This window comes from Dermochelys coriacea, chromosome 7, assembly GCF_009764565.3.
Source record: "Dermochelys coriacea isolate rDerCor1 chromosome 7, rDerCor1.pri.v4, whole genome shotgun sequence".
In the NCBI taxonomy this organism is placed as follows: domain Eukaryota; kingdom Metazoa; phylum Chordata; order Testudines; family Dermochelyidae; genus Dermochelys; species Dermochelys coriacea.
Window position 1 is genome coordinate 1,049,145 of NC_050074.1, and position 16,805 is coordinate 1,065,949.

The window sequence follows — 16,805 nt, forward strand, 5'->3', positions numbered from 1 at the left end:
TTGGGGAAGCTGGGCGCGAGTGCCAGCAGAAGCTCCCCAGAAGTGGGACAGGGGCCTGTGGCACCAGGATCGTGGCCCTGCCCCACTCCCAGGCCTGTTCCTGCTCAGCCTCCTCCAGCAAGACCCCACCCATGCTCCACCCCAGGCCCCACTCTCCTCCCCCACCCACTGCTTGCTCCTCTCCACCTCCAAGCCCTTCGGCCCACCCCTCTCCGCCCCCTCATCTGAAGCGCTCCGGCTCCGGCTCAGCCTCCCCATCCCCTCCTCCAGGACCCCACTCCCACAGCTCTGGCAGGCAGGGGCCTCGGAGGAAGGAGGAACGGGCGAGGGGCTCTTGGGGAAGAGGGCAGGAAGAGGAGCTGCACTGGCAGGGCCGGGGGGAAGATGACAAGTGGGAGGAGGGTGGCATAACCTCGCCTGGCCTCTCGTACCCACTGCCCAGGGGTAAATGACATGTCCTCATTCACTGTCTCCTCACCCGTCATGGTTGTGCAGCCCTCGAGCATATGCCCCCTACGTCGTCTCTTTCCAAGCTAACAGTGCCAGTCTTTGTACTCTCTCCTCAGCCGGAGCCTGTTCCATTCCCCAATCACTTTTGTTGCCCTTCTCTGCACTATTCCAGTTCCAATAGACCTTTTTTGAGATGGGGCAACTGCATCTGCACCCAGTATTCAAGATATGGGCGTACCATGGATTTATACAGAGGCAATATGATTTTTCTGTCTTCTCTCTCTCTTGTAATTGTTTCTCTGTTTGCTTTTTTGAGCTGCTGCACATTGAGTGGATGATTTCAGAGAACTATGCACAAGGACTCCAAGATCTCTCTCTCAGGTGGTCACAACGCATTTAGACCCCATCATTTTGTATTGTGATGGGACTAGGCCAGATGGCTATAGAAAAGTAGTGGGAGATAGATATATTAACTCCAGGCTAAACAAATCCCTAGTCTTATTGGGATCCAGGAAATGGGTGGGCAAAGCCCACCCACGGCTAAAGGATCCCTGCCCCAGCCTAAGAGGGGGATCCACAGGACCTGGAAAGCCAAATAATTACGGGGGACAACTAATGAACAACAGGGACAGGAGTGCAGTCAAAGGGTCAAACGAAGGGAACCGGACGGGGACACCGAGCAGAGAACCCCGGACAGCGCCCACTGCTCCTCGAAGGCATCAAGGGACTCAGTGGACACCGTCCAGAGGAACTCTGCCCAGAGGCGTGAACGGACGGAGGATCAGAAATAGGCCCCACAGTCACAGGAGACTCCATTGGCCAACCTCCTGACTCTGGTTTTATAGATGGCCATTTTAGCCAGGGCCAGGAGGAGGTTGACCAGGAGGTCCCGTGACTTGGTGGGGCCACAGACAGGGAGTGCATAGATAAGAGGGTGAGGGGAAAAGTGCAACCAAAATCTTAACAAAATATTCATGAGGAGCCAGAATAGGGGCTGCAGCCTGGCACACTCTAGGTAGACGTGTGCCAGGGTTTCCCTCATGCCGCAAAAGGGGCAGGTGTCCGGGATTGGGGTGAACCACGCCAAGTACACGCCCGTGCTCATGGCCCCGTGAAGGAGCCGCCAACCGATATCCCCAGCGGGCCTCGGGACCAAGATGGAATAGAAGCTGGCCCACTGGGGCTCCTCACCCTCTAGGGGTGGCAGGAGGTCCCACCACTTTGTGTCAGGGCAGGACGCGAGGGTGAGGACATGAAGGGTGTGGAGCACGAGTGTGTATAGATGTTTCCTTGGCGCGGTCTGGAAACGGACCGGCTTCAGCTCATGTAGCTGGCTCACGGTGAAGGGGCAGGGGCGTCAGTCAGGTCCACGGGGCAGGGGCCCGATGAAAAGGTCTGTAGGGCCTGGCGTGGAGGGTGGGCATGGAGCACGCTCTCCCTTAGGACCCGGTCAAGGTAAACCCGAGCAGTGGGTGGCAAAGCAGCCCTCACCTCCTGAAGTACGCGCAGGGAAGTACGAGGTATGGAGAGCCCCATGCGCTGAGTGAGCGTCAGGGGATCCAGCCAGTCTCCCTGGTCGTAGTCCAGGAGGTCTCTGACTCTGGTGACCTCTGCCAGGACCAACCTCTGGCGCACCGAGGGGGACTCCGCCACCTGCACACAGAACTGGGGGTTGTCTAGCAGGGGCTCTGCAAGGAGATCTTCCCCCATGGAGGCCGCCATGGACCTGGTCACTGTGAACAGTTTCCAGGTCCAGAGGAGGTCCTGTTAGAAGACCGGCAGCCTGGAGAGGTCTCGTGGAAGACCTCTTGGACAAATCCCTGGTACCAGGTTAAGTGAAATGGCAGCTGCTCCAGGTCAATTAAGACACTGGGGCCAATTAAGAACTTTCCAGAAGGCAGGGAGAAGGCTAGGTTATTGGGACACCTGAAGCCAATCAGGGGCTGGCTGAAACTAGCTAAAAGCCTCCCAGTTAGTCAGGTGGGGGTGCATGTCAGGAGCTGCGGGAGGAAGTTGTGCTGTTGGAGAGGCTGAGCAGTACACATCATATCAGGCACAAGGAAGGAGGCCCTGAGGAAGGGTGAAGTGGAGCTTGAGGAACTGAGGGCTGCTGTGGGGGAAGTAGCCCAGGGAATTGTACATGTCATGTTTCTAAAAGGTCAGCTACCATAGCTGATACTATTAGGGTCCCTGGGCTGGAGCCCGGAGTAGAGGGTGGGCCTGGGCTCCCCCCCTCCACCTTTGCCCCCTCTTTAATCACTGAGACTGGAAGACAACAGAGATTGTGCAAGGAAGGATAACTTCTCCTCGCTGGCTTATGATGAAAATGGCCCAGTAGACTGTGACCCTTGCCTCTAGAGAAAGAAGGGTTACGTGGAGGGTCACAGTGAGCCTCTGAGGCTAGCGAAATCCGCCAGGAAATGCAGGACCCACGGAGGCAAGGACTGAGCTTTGTCACAATATGTATAGTCAGATCCGATTTGGACATTTTGCACGGCTAAGGGACTCACTCCTGGAGGCAAGGCTGCACTGATCCTATGCACCGAATTTAGAAAGGGGTGGATAATTTTGCAACCACCTGTAGCATACTTATGCAAACGGATCCACCAACCAGCACTATGCTATACCTTGGGGCCCACAGAGCCAGGGAGCGTGCTCTCTGGGCTGCTGCTAGCACATCCCCCTTTCTCCTTGGTACAGGGCCCCTAGTGGAGGATGCTAGGCCACACACACGCACCCCCACCCTGCCCTGGGAGCTGGTAACCTTTCCCCTGTAACCCTCAGCTCTGATTCCTCCAGATCCGGTTCCACCCCAAGTCCTGAGACCTCTAAGAAGCTGGCTCCCTGTCCGCAACACCCATCTTTCCTGCCTTCACTTCCTTCCTAATTGCCCCACCCCCGAGTACGTCCACACTGGAGCTGTTAGTGCACTTTCCAGCTCTAGGAGACATACCAGCACTAGCTCCGCTCAAGCTAGCATCTTAAAAATACAATGGTTGCCGCAGGCTGGTGTCACGCCCTGAGTACAATCCTGGCTGAACCCCGAGGGAAGTGCTGGGCCAGCTGGCCTAGCCGGCCGCTCCAGGCACACTGCCATTTTTAGGGCACACGCATGGTATAGCTAACACTGCTAGGAGTTACCCTCCTGTGTTGACACCCCCTTAGACGATCACACATATCACAAAGGAGAAGCCAAGACAAAGACCGGGGCTGATCCTGGGATTCCTGTTTCCACCTAGGACTCGAGGGGTAAATCCGGTACAGTGCTCATCTGCATGCCCCAGGACCCACCAGCCAGCCCACTCAGGTTAATGGATGGGCTGGTGGGGTAGCCACCTAGAAGCTTGAAGGCAAATGCCCAGACAAGCAGCACACAGCACTGCGGGTGGTGCAGGGAGGTTACAACAGAGCAGTGTGCTCACTGGAGGCAGCGCAAGCCGCAATGGCTACAGCGAAGGGTGCCTTTCTGCTGCAAGACTCTGGGTTCAAGTTGCTTATAACTTTGCTCAACTTTTACCATTTGGGCTGAAATGCCCCATACCAGGCTTCTGCCTCAGGCGGAATGTTTGTTTCAGTAAATATATTAACTAGCAGGAGGTTAGAAAACAGCAGGGTTTGCCCTGTTAAAAACCCTTCCAACTCTTTCAGGGGAATTCTAGCAGGAGGGGTAATAAGATGTCTGGACTTCACTGTCCAAAGAACAGAAACATTACACACTAGTAGTTAACCTGGAGTCGGTTCTGACTAGCTCCAGGTGCGAAGCAGCCCCAGAGCAGGCACTGCAATGCTAACACCATAGACAGATTCCCCAGGACCACAGGCAGAGTCTGTAAATTGAACTGCTGCTTCTTCCAAGTGCACACTGCCTGGCCCCAGCTGTGGGATCAGCTCTGTGCCACACTCACACTGAGGAATCACTGCTGACTCTGAGCTCAACTTGGACCTGGCCCGGCAGCCCCCCAGCAGTTGCGGGCACCATGACAGGTTCCTCCTGGTGGAGATGGCCATCAGTCTGTTCCAGGGCCTTGAGAAGCACCGAGTGTTTTTACCCTCACACAAATCTGGGCTGTGACAGTGGCAGCTGGGAAGAGCCCAGACTGGAACTCTTGGATTCCCATGTAAGGTGCAGCTGGACGCACGGAGATGTGAGGAGGTCCCGGGGCCTCCCCGGAGACAAGCGTTGCCAGCTATCAGGCAGTGTTGGCAACACGACTGCCCTACATGGGACACAAACCAGGAGCACTGTCAGCACCCTGTGGGGTGAGATGGACTACATCAGTCTTCTCGAGCTGTCAAAGCTCCGGCTAGACGACACCAGAGATGCTCGTCCTTCGGCCTGGGGGTCTGCCCACCTGTCACACTGAGCTACCAGCAAGCAGCAGAGCTGCTGGAAGCTAGATCGGGTCCCAAAAGTAGTTTTCTCCGGGGCTAGACCTAGGCTTTGCCAAATTGTATTTTATAATCGATAGATAATATTACTGGGTATTTTAAGGAGTTTTTACCCATTTAGATTGTCTCCGTTGCAGAAGATTATGGGGGAGGGCAGACAGGAATTCACGCCAGTAGACTTTGAGATTCATAAAGTTAAAGCTTTATAACCATTACAACAGTGTCAACAGCCCATCAAAATACAAAGTAAACAGCTTTAGATCAAACTAAGTTCTCAAGCAGCAGTGTCCTGACTCCGCCGAATTATAATCGACAGATGGACAGATTTTCACATCAGTTTGTGTCTATAAGAATCGGTTTATCGCCATTTACCAATACAATCAGGTCCTGCCAAGCCTAGCTACCCCTCAGGTTTGTGTGGGGAGAGGTGTCTGCCAACAGAACCTACACTTTGCCCTTGTGATGGCACTGCAGGTTCTCACCAATTGCCTAGCTATATTAGCTGCCAAGGCATCTGGGCACGCAGCTAGACTTTGGCTCCCAGGAAGGTGAGGCTATTGTTCTAGCCTTTGGAGCTTCAGTTCACTTTCATCCCAGCACAAAGGTGGGGCCTCTGGATCTCTGATACAACACTCCACAACGGCAACCACTCTTCTGCCAGAGACGCTGCTTACCAGTGTAACCTGGCATGCCCTTTCATCGGGTTATATCCGACGCCTCCATGGGGCTGAGCATGGATGCCCTGCTTCCACTTTAACACAATGGACACCAAAGACATTCTGGCTCAGCGTTCAAGGTGGTTTAGCGCAAAGAAAGTTAGAGCATATGCTCCTCAGGGCGCTCCTGTGCCCGCTCCAATGGCTCAGATGGGGGCTTGGGACACTCACCTTGAGTTCCATCTTCTCCAACATCTGATTCTGCAGGAGGTGGGGCCCCGCACCAGCGTGCTGAAGCCGAGCGCTCCTTGGGCAGTGTTTATACTCCACAGAACAGTGCTCCACCACGACACCATGGATTCTGGATTGCAGGGCCACTGCAGCTCATGAGCCCAGAGGTGTGAACACGCAGAAGGCATCCTGAACTCACTCACTGGAAAATACCCTTCATCAACACCCTCTAATGGGCACTGAGCTGGATGGGGTTTTGTAACCAGATTTTTAATCTGACTAAGATCAAGTGTAACTTTTCCCATGACTCTAAAGAGCACTTCATAAGCGTGAGTGAGCTTGACTAACATTTCTAACAGGGACATAACAGAGAATCTCTCACCACATCCCCCTTCAGCCCCAGGAGCTGCTGTAGCTCCAAGTGGGACACCACACACACACACACACACACACAGTTTTACTCTGGCCTCTGCATCTCCTCAGAGGTGTTGTCTTTGCCAGAACAGCCGGAGGTGCTTTGCACGGTTCTGTGCCGAAGCAGATTGGAACGTAGTTCCCACACAAGTGCTGGAGCACAGAGGTAGCTAGGTAGCAGTTAGAGCTGGGGAATAGCAGAAAGGAAAGTGACTCGCCCAGGATCATCCAGCAGGCCAGAGACAGGACTAGAATGAAGGTCATTGAGTGCCCATCCAGTGCCCTGTCACAGTCTTCATCCCCGTATCAAAGTCTTATTAGCAACATTCCTGCTAGGGGCGCTGCTCCCTCTGCACCGGGGGTGGGGGGGAGAGAATGGGGAGCCAAGTGGCAGGAGTCTCCCTTCAGAAGCGATGGAGAGCATTACCCTGTTACTTGTAGGCCTGCTGTGAGCTGCCCCGCAGCCAGGTCTGAGTGAAGACAGCCCTGCTGTCCAGGGGTTATGTTACACACACACTGGTATTCTAACAAAATAAGCCTGTACAATGCGAGAGACCGTAGCGCAATAAGTAAAATACGGTAGGGGATTATGACAACTATTTGTACTGCGGCACAGCTAGAGCCCAACCCCGCTGTACGAACAGAACAGAGAGATGGTCGCTTCCACACAGAGCCATGGTGGATACGACACCTATCACCCGCAGGAGCACTGCCCCAGCCAGGCATCTTGAGAGGCAAGATCAAAAACCTCAAACCCCACCAAGAGTGGAGCAAGTGCTGCTGTGACGGGCACGGCTGGAAGTGGCTGCCTCCTGCAGGGCATCCAGCAGACACCTGCGTTTCTGAAGGGTGGAAGGGGAAGACAGCTGAAAGAAAGTGCATCAGTTCCACTGGGATGTAGGTGGGATGGGGCCAGAGGCCCACCCTAGGAATCAAACTGCAGAGAGCTGCAAACTGGGAGCAGCCCAGGGGGGAACTGGCCAAGGACTCCACATCCTCGCCCCGAGCTGCTGGGTCCGGAGTGACTTCACTCTGTCTCACACAGCTGGCTTGCAGCACTGACCAGGTAGCGCTCATAGTTCTCCTCGCATCTTCTCACACAGCGGAGGAAATAGTTCTCATCAGCAATGGCCTCCAGGAGATTGGTCTGCACCAGGCAGACATCATACAGCTCTGAGGTGGGAGCCAGCCTGGTGCAGCTGCCTCCTCTCTCTGAAAACACCTGCAAGGGGGAAAAGAGAAGAAGGGATGGTGAAGCTGAGGCTTTTACTCCATCCCTGAGGACTGGCATGTGTGAGGGGCCAGAGAACAGCAGGACAGGAGGTGCCAGGGCCACCCTCTGCACAAGTGCACTGCCAGGAGATGAAGAGCAGATGTCCTAGAGAGGGTTCGTTTTTTAAGTCTGGTTCTTTCATTCCTCCTCTCCGCTTGTAAGGTGAAGTGCATGGATCTGCTCCAGAGCTGGGAGGGTGGCAGAGGCAGAAAGCTGCCACCCCTCCTCCGTTATGGTATCAACAAGAGATCAGGTTTCTCCATCCCCTTTTCCGACCTCCCTCCCCATCGCTCTGCACCAGTCTCCCATGGCAGAAACTGGCTACTCAAACCACAAAGCTGAGCTGTTCCCAAGGGAGGGCGAGGCACAAACCATAGCTAGAAGAAAGCCATGCTTTAGAGTAGTTACGCCAGGAAAGTGCGGCCAAGAACAGCCCCTCTGTTAGTTGACTAGACTGCTGCATGGCCCCAGCTCCAGCATGCCCGAGTAGCTCACAGCCACTAGTGGATTCACCATCCCAGCCCCATGGCATGGATCAGGCTTTTCAGGACCACTGGGGTCCTGGCACAGAGAGGGTAAGTGACTGGACCCCGTCGCACAGCAAGGCTGTTCCCCACACGCACAGCTGCACTCCCTGGCTGTCTGAGGTATAGCTGGTGTTTTCACTGACACAAACAAGTTATTACTCCAGCATCGCGGGCTGGTACCCTTAGCGGAGAGCAAGCTGGAGTCTAGTCTGACTCCCGCATCAGCAGCCAAGCAGCCAGCAGTGCGCTGACAACAGAATGCCCAGCCGATCCTGTGGCTAGAACGCCCTCTCTCTGACCCACGGACCAACAAGCCTGCTCTGGAGTCAGAGAACGGGCAGCTGCCCGAGTCATCTCTACAGCATCGCTCTTTAAAATAAATGGGGCCTCGGTTCTGGGTGGAGAAGGGACAGGTTCCCTGCAGGCAAATGGGGCTCAAGCGGACATTCAGTAAACGGGTTGGGTGAACCTGGCTTTCTGGCAGCAGACAATCAGGGAGAAGCTACCTGCAGGCAGGAGACTCCTGCTCCACTAAGTGCCTTCAACATTGTTTATCTGAAAACAACTTCCTCCAGCTAAGGGCTCTCCTGGGGCCAATAACAGTCCGTATCACGAACAAGACAGCAAATAGTCAAGAGAGACTTTCATGCTGGTGAAAAGTCCAATTAACCTTTTCTGCCCTGCCGCCCCTCTGCTGCTAGCTCCTCCGACAGTCTGCCACACTCCCTCCCACACCACACCACCAAAGGAGACAACCTCCTCCGCTGTGCTGGGAAGGCAAGGCTGCTATTCGAACACAAACAGTGCCACAATAGAAAGTGACAGGCCAGGCACATTCCTGTCTCTATAAATATTCTTTGCTCTCCAGCGTGCTCCAGTGTGAAAGCTGCCCTTTAAATCCAGCAGCGTGAAAGAGCTTCAGCCTCGCTGAAGGGAGGGAGGCTGGCTGGCAACTGGGTCCCAGCAGGGAGTAAGAGTGACTCATGCCAGCGGAGGACAGAGATTGCTATGCAGCAAGTGCAGGAAAAAAACACTTGCTGTTTTTTGTGCCAACAAATGAGTTCATTCTTATCCTCAGCAGATGCACGGATTGTTCCCTCTGAGTCCAGCCTCCTGGCCCCCAGTTCCACCCTGCTGCACTCCTTGGGGACTCTCTAGGGCACAGGAGTCCAGCAAACCACCGTCTCCAGCACGGGGGCCTGGCAATCCCCGCGAGGGGCCTGAAAGCCCAGTGCAAGGCAGTGCTGAGTACCTGGGGACAAATGATGGTGTCTGAATCATTCAGTCGAATGTTGTCATCGATGCAGATGTGGTGCACACTAGAGTCATGCGGGTCAATCCAAAGGGGCTTCCCACCCTGGCAGGAAAACTGATTTCTGGCCCACCTGAAATACAAGTGGGAAAACAGGTGCCCCTCAGGGAGCTGATTCCCTGCAGCACAGAGCAGCCCCAAGCCTGGACCAGTCAGACTGTCTTCAAGAGCTCAAGGCAATCCAAACCCGGGAGACTTGGACTGGGTTTGGGGAACATCTTCACCAGCGGTGACAGGAAATGGGGCAAGGAGGAAATAGTTGTTCTCTCTCTCAAGCTCTGGGCAAGCCATCAGGGATTCTGCCTTCACTCCTAGCCAGGGTGAGTCACCAATTGGAGGGAGTTCAGAGACAAGCAAGAGGGACAGGAGGAAATGGGCTTACAACGAAAGAAGCTAGCTCTGTCTGACTTGGCTAAATAAAGATTGTGTGCCACAGGCGGCCAGGACTGCAGACCAGCCGACCCGTGGGCATGAGCCCCAGGGAGCGAGGGGAATTCCTGAGGGTGACAGAAATGAGACATGGGCTGGCAGGGACAGTGGAACTGTGCAAGGAGTGGGAAAGAAGCTCAAGTCACGTCCCAGGCCCCTATTGGGTCTCACCAATCAAAGTGGTCTTGGAAGCCACCCAAGCCTTGCAGGGAGCTGAAATAGCTGTACAGCTTCCTCCCATCGTCCCTGGTGGAAACATGGTCGGGACCCCGGCTCAGCACCACCTCGCGCTGACTGCAGCGTATTCGGCCCGCAGTCAGCTCCACCGGGAGCTGCAATGTCATTGAGAGAAGACAGGATGGAAGGTCGGCAAACCAGACACACAGATAACACAGTGACAACCACTACCTCCCCAAACAGCCTCCAGTGCCAGAGGCGACATGTGCAGCACATTGCAAAGGGCAGTTCTCCACAGAGGAGTGAGACATTTGGAACAATCAAAGCCTGAAGAGTTCACCCCCCAGGGGCAATGGAAGCAGACGGGCTGCTGGCTGCGTCCGTCAGACTCTCTGACAGAATCCAGCCTCCAACTTCGAAATCAGCTGCATGCGAAGGACCATTTCTGTAAGTAGGTTAACTTCCCACAGCACACAAGTGTGTGCGCCCCATAACTCCATGCCTCAGAAGCATGCACAGGCTCCACAAAACAGCTGGTTTGACCCCTGGGATTTTTAGTCCCACTCACTGCTCTGGGAGGGTGACATCACCAGCTATGCTCTAACCAGAAGGTTCCCCTGGCCATACCAGAGGGCACAGGAATCTCTTTAACTAACCTGGCCCACACGGATAGGTGACCACCTCCCACACAGAGACTCCATGGGGAGCACAAGCACATGGAAATTCACAAGCCTGAGGAGGGATTTGTAGAGTGCTCACTTGCTCACATGCTCTCCAGCTAAAAGGCTCAACTGAGAAGCTGTGCAAATTGCTACTACCCAAAGGTCAGCATTTTAATAAGGCAGCAGTTCGAGTGGGAGTCTGGTTTATGAAGTACAGGGCTGCCTGGAAAGGCAGCTCAGAGTATGTTCAAAGAAGCTACTGCAGGGAAAAAGAATCCATAAAGATCTCAGCCCTCTGCTTCCAGGGAGGCCCTCCAGAGTGCACTCACCGAGAGGTCTCGAAGGGCAGGGAACTGGGGGTGCTGTCCCTCCAAGGCACAGTGCACTGCATGGAGAATGCGGGGGAGGTCTGTGCCAAAGGTCCTGAAGATGACAGCGAAATGCCTCCCCTCCCGGTGCAGCGTCTCCAGGAGATGGAAGAAGGAAGGCAGGATCAAGTGGTAGTGCTTGGCATGCTCGCCTCTGACAGAGAACACTGTGTGTGGCTGGCCCTGCCACTCCAGGAGTTGCAAGTAGTGTGCGTGCAGACTTTTGAAATGCCGCCCCACCGCTGTGTCAGTGAACGTAGCATCACGGCCATACTGAGAATAGAAATTTACAGCACCGGGGCAGGGAGGCAGCAAAGAGGGGGAGTCACTCAGCCACTGCCACTCACCTGAAACAGACAGCAACAGAAGAGTTGTGATAACACTCCCGAGAGGGCGCATTTCACACCCAGTGCTCTCATGCACAATGCTAGAGAAAGCCATGCCCTGCAACACAGGCGAGCTACATGGCTGAGGGAGAAGCTGGAGGTCAGAGACTTTGCAGACAGCAGCCCCTCCCCTCTGAAGGGAGATGGGGAGAGGAAGGGAAATCCATTTCCCATAACTATTCAGTTCTCAGCTCCTCCATCAGTCAAGGCCCAGCCCTACCCTATAGGAACCATCTCTACTCAAATAGTCACCCCCATACACGGGTCCTGTATGGCAGCTCCATTCTCTCTGCTTCTAGGGTGAGAGAACAACAGTGCCCAGTAAGGAGGCACAGAGGCCAATCAATGTGTGACTTAAATTATAACTCACCAAGCGCCTGTCCCCTTGACTGAGTCTTCGCCAAGCACTGCTCTTCCTGTTGCCAAGATGCCCCTCCACCCGATCTCGTTCAGCAGCCCCCTCCTCACGCAGCATCACTTGGCCTTTCTGTGACTTCCTGGGCACCAGCACTGGCTACTTCACTGCTGTTTTCTGCTCTGCCCTCCCTTTCCTTTCTTCCATTGAGATGGCTCTTGGTTCTCTCCATGTTTCATTCTCCCCCTGCCTCTTCTGCTCCTTTCTCCCATCTCTCCTCCCGGCTGGCCCTCAGCCCTCTCTCTCCTCCAACATCCGCTTCCTCCGGTCCTTCCTTGTGCAGCAAAACACCTCTGGCAGAAATCGTGTCTCCTGGCTAAATTCCTCTATTATAAATGTGATCTCTCTTCTACCATCTTCCTGGCTAAACAACTCCACTTCTCCAACTTTACTGCATCCCACGCACGCAGTCCCAGCTGCCTTTTCACCACCTTTGACTCACACCTCAAACCCTCCTCCATTTCTCTTTCTACACCAACCTTGTCAACTTTTTCCCAGAGAAAACAGACTGATGAGAGGATGGTCCTTCTCCCCTCAGCTAGCTTTCCCTTCCCACCACTGTCTCCTCCTTCTCCCATCAAAGATGCAAACAAGAAGCAGTGGACTTAAATTGCAGCAAGGGAGGTTTAGGTTGGACATTAGGAAAAACCTCCTACCTGTCAGGGTGGTTAAGCACTGGAATAAATTGCCTAGAGAGGTTGTGGAATCTCCATCATTGTCTAATCTGCTCTTAAAAATCTCCAAACACCTCCCAGGGATGGTCTAGAAGAAATCCTTGGCCCTACCATGAATGCAGGGGACTGGACTAGATACCTCTCGAGGTCCCTTCCAGTCCTACGATTTTTCATCTGCTCTCCTCCTCTAACCCCATGACTTGCCCCAGCGACCCATCCCCATCCTTAAACCCTCCTTTACTCTTTTCCTCAACCTCTCACTTGCACCCTCATAGTACAAGCAAAATTAGAGAATTGGGCCAAAAGAAATCTGATGAGGTTCAACAAGGACAAGTGCAGAGTCCTGCACTTAGGATGGAAGAATCCCTTGCACCGCTACAGACTAGGGACCGAAAGGCTCGGCAGCAGTTCTGCAAAAAAGGACCTAGGGGTTACAGTGGATGAGAAGCTGGATATGAGTCAGTATGCCCTTGTTGCCAAGAAGGCCAATGGCATTTTGGGCTGTATAAGTAGGGGCATTGCCAGCAGACCGAGGGACGTGATCGTTTCCCTCTATTTGACATTAGTGAGGCCTCATCTGGAGTACTGTGTCCAGTTTGGGGCCCCACACTACAAGAAGGATGTGGAAAAATTGGAAAACGTCCAGTGGAGGGAAACAAAAATGATTAGGGGACTGGAACACACAACTTATGAGGAGAGGCTGAGGGAACTGGGATTGTTTAGTCTGTGGAAGAGAAGAATGAGGGGGGATTTGATAGCTGCTTTCAACTATCTGAAGGGGGGTTCCAAAGAGGATGGATCTAGACTGTTCTCAGTGGTAGCAGATGACAGAACAAGGAGCAATGGTCTCAAGTTGCAGTGGGATTTAGGTTGGATATTAGGAAAACCTTTTCGCTAGGAGGGTGGTGAAAGACTGGAATGTGTTACCTAGGGAGGTGGTGGAATCTCCTTCCTTAGAAGTTTTTAAGGTCAGGCTTGACAAAGCCCTGGCTGGGATGATTTAGTTGGGGATTGGTCCTGCTTTGAGCAGAGGGTTGGACTAGATGACCTCCTGAGGTCCCTTCCAACCCTGATATTCTATGATTCTATGATTCTATGCTCGTCTCTCCCATCATTAAAAACCTATCCCTGGACCCCCCCCTTGCCTCTCTAACTACTGCCCCATCTCCTTCCTTCCTTTCTCCTGTTTGCCAGAAGCTGGGAATGGGCGACAGGGGATGGATCACTTGATGATTCCCTGTTTTGTTCACTTCTTCTGGGTAACCTGGCATTGGCCATTGTCGGAAGACAGGATACTGGGCTAGATGGACCTTTGGTCTGACCCAGTCTGGCTGCTCTTACGTTCTTCACTCTGCACTCATTGAACATACTGTCTACAATTGCTATCGCTCCAATCCCATCCTCGACCCCCTGCAGTCCAGCTTCTGCCTCTTGTATTCCACTGAAACTGCTCATGCCAAGGTCTCTAATGTCCTCTCCCTAGCCCAGAAGTGGGCAAACTACGGCCTGCGGGCCACATCCGGCCCACAGGACCCTCCTGCCTGACCCCTAAGCTCCTGGCCCAGGAGGCTAGTCCCCCGCCCCTCCCCTGCCGTTCCCCCTTCCCCGCAGTCTCTGCTCACTGTGCCACCAGTGCACTGCTCCGGGCGGCCAGACCCGGTTTCTATGCTGTGCAACCCGGCAGCTGGACCCCTGTGCTGTATGGTGCGTGGCCCAGCCACCGGTACTCCAGGCAGCGTGGTAAGGGGATGGGGGGGGGTTGGATAGAGGGCAGGGGAGTTCGGGGGGCAGTCAGGAAGGAGAGCAGGGGTTGGAAGGGGCAGCAGGGGGCAGTCAGGGGTGGGGGATCTGGGGGCAGTCAGGGGACAGGGAGTGGGAGGGGGTGGATGGGGCAGGGGTCCTGGGGGTGGAGGTGGGCCGTCAGGGAATAGGGGGGTTGGATAGCGCAGGAGTCCCGGGGGGCCGTCAGGGGGCGAGAAGCAGGAGGGGTTGGATAGAGGGTGGGGGTGGGGGCGGGGGCCAGGCCACACCTGGCTGTTTTGGGAGGCACAGCCTCCCTAACCAGCCCTCCATACAATTTCCAAAACCCAATGCGGCTCTTAGGCCAAAAAGTTTGCCCGCCCCTGGCCTAGCACACTTCAGAGCCAGGAGTCCAGCCCTCATCCTCCTGGTTAGCTGCTGTTGGCACCACTCACCATAGTCTTCTTCAAACCTTGTGCTCCCTCGGCTCCCAGGACTCTGCCCCCAAGTTCTCCTCCTATCTCTTTAATGTTTACATCAGTGCCTCTGGGGGGGTCCTCCGCTCCCCTCCAGCTTTCTGTTAGGGCTCTGTCCTTGGTCCCCTTCTCTTCTTCCTCTGTACCTTATCTCGAGCTAATCTCATCTGCAAAACCAGATTCAACTCCCATTTCTGTGCCGAGTCACAGATCTACCGCACACCCGTTTCCTGTCGAAATGACAATCTCTATCTGACCCTGACCTCTCTTCAGGGATATCTAGCACACAGCTCAAGAGCAACATGGCTCAAATAAAGCTCTTAATCTTCTCCCCCAAACTCTCCCTGCTCTCTCGTTTTTCAATCACTGTGGACCAGACCACCATTCTACCCGACACTCGTCTTTGACTTGGACCTCTGCCTAGATCCTCACCTCCAGGCTGTTTACATCTTGCTGCAATTTTTTGCATCCTATCCATCCGCACAGCTAAAACTCTCATCTCAATTTCTGCACCATCCTGCTCTCTAGCCTTGGAAAATGCAACCTTGCCCTGCTCACATCCATTCATAATGCTGCTGTAAAGATAATTTTCCTAACGTGTTGCTTTGACCATGTCACTTCTTCACCCCCTTTGCACTCCTCTGGCTCCTCTTTCTCCATCCCCCAGACATAAGCTCTGGGCCTTCACTTACTCACTCGCTGAGCCCCGCCCCGCCCCATCCCATCGCTGAGCCCCAGCCGGCCCCCCCCATCGCTGAGCCCCGCCCCATCCCATCCCATCGCTGAGCCCTGCCCCGGCCCCGCCCCCCGCCATCGCTGAGCCCTGTCCCGCCCCATCCCATCCCATCGCTGAGCCCCGCCCCCGCCATCGCTGAGCCCCGCCCCATCCCATCCGAGCCCCGCCCTGCCCCACCCCACCCCATCCCTGAGCCCCGCCCCACCCCCCCCATCGCTGAGCCCCGCCCCGCCCCATCCCATCGCTGAGCCCCAGCCGGCCCCCCCCATCGCTGAGCCCCGCCCCATCCTATCCGAGCCCCGCCCCATCCCATCGCTGAGCCCCGCCCCATCCCATCCCATCGCTGAGCCCCGCCCCGGCCCCGCCCCATCCCATCGCTGAGCCCCGCCCCGGCCCCCCCTGCCATTGCTGATCCCCGCCCCGCCCCATCCCATCGCTGAGCCCCAGCCGGCTCCCCCCATCGCTGAGCCCTGCCCCGCCCCATCCCATCGCTGAGCCCCGCCCCATCCTATCCGAGCCCCGCCCCATCCCATCGCTGAGCCCCGCCCCGGCCCCCCCGCCATCGCTGAGCCCCGCCCCATCCTATCCGAGCCCCGCCCCGCCCCGCCCCATCCCATCGCTGAGCCCCGCCCCGGCCCCGCCCATCGCTGAGCCCCGCCCCGCCGGAGGCGCCGGCTCCGGCTGGCCCCTCACCCTGCGGGCCGGGCACGCCCCAGGCCGCGCCGCGCAGGAAGCCGTTCAGCGCCGCGCCGGGGCCCTGGCCCGTGGCCGAGTCCAGCACCACCAGCGTGTTGTTCAGGTCCACGTGCAGCAGCAGCTTCCTGCGGCGCCGGGCCGCGCCCCCCGCCAGCGAGCGCCCCCGGCGGGCAGGGCGCGGCGCGCTCATGGGCCGGCCGGGCCCCGCTCCCGGGACGCCGCGCGCCGTGCCCCGGCTACTGCCGAGCGGCGCCCGCGCCGGCTACCATAGAGAGCCCGGGCGCCATTTCCGGCCGCCGCCCAGACTGTCCCCGCTCGCCTGCATTGGCAGCTGCCACGTGCGGCGCCCCCTGCCGGGCCTCCTTTCACTCGCCTCCGAGATCCCTGGGGGAGGAGCCGCCCTGCCCAGCGCCCCGCCCCCTCCCCCCACAGGCTGCCCCAGGGCTGGGGTGGGGGAGACGGGGGGGCTCCCCCAGCCCTCTCCCCCCGGCAGCAGCGAGCTCTGAGGGAGAGGGGCCCCCATCCCGGCCCCCCGGCTGCTGCTCTGGAGGTCCAGCCAGGAGTCGCCTGCCGGGGTGGGGGCCGCCCTGCGCCCCCTCCCCGCCGCCCCCTGCAGCTGCCCAGGGCCCGGGGCAGGCAGGGGCGCTTGGTGGAGGGGCCCGCGGAGAGACCCGGCCTTGAGCATTGGCGGAGCCAGGCCCCCCCCGGGCCCTGAATTTGCAGGAGCCCGGTCCCCTCGGGCCTGTACAACTCGCCGCCCCGGTCCAGGGGATGGCCCAGGCGCTGCCAAGCGT

General features: G+C 56.4%; 1 protein-coding gene across 1 annotated transcript; it reads right to left on the bottom strand.

Moving 5' to 3' along the window:
• Positions 1–5,018: 5,018 nt before the first annotated feature.
• LOC119859292 lies at positions 5,019–16,356 on the bottom strand. Its single transcript, XM_038411204.2, has 5 exons — positions 16,009–16,356; positions 10,850–11,235; positions 9,853–10,013; positions 9,193–9,325; positions 5,019–7,362 (listed from the first exon to the last, which is right to left on the bottom strand). Exons 1-5 carry the CDS (start codon positions 16,199–16,201, stop codon positions 7,168–7,170), a joined length of 1,068 nt encoding a protein of 355 aa, XP_038267132.1. The 5' UTR covers positions 16,202–16,356; the 3' UTR covers positions 5,019–7,167.
• Positions 16,357–16,805: the final 449 nt, after the last annotated feature.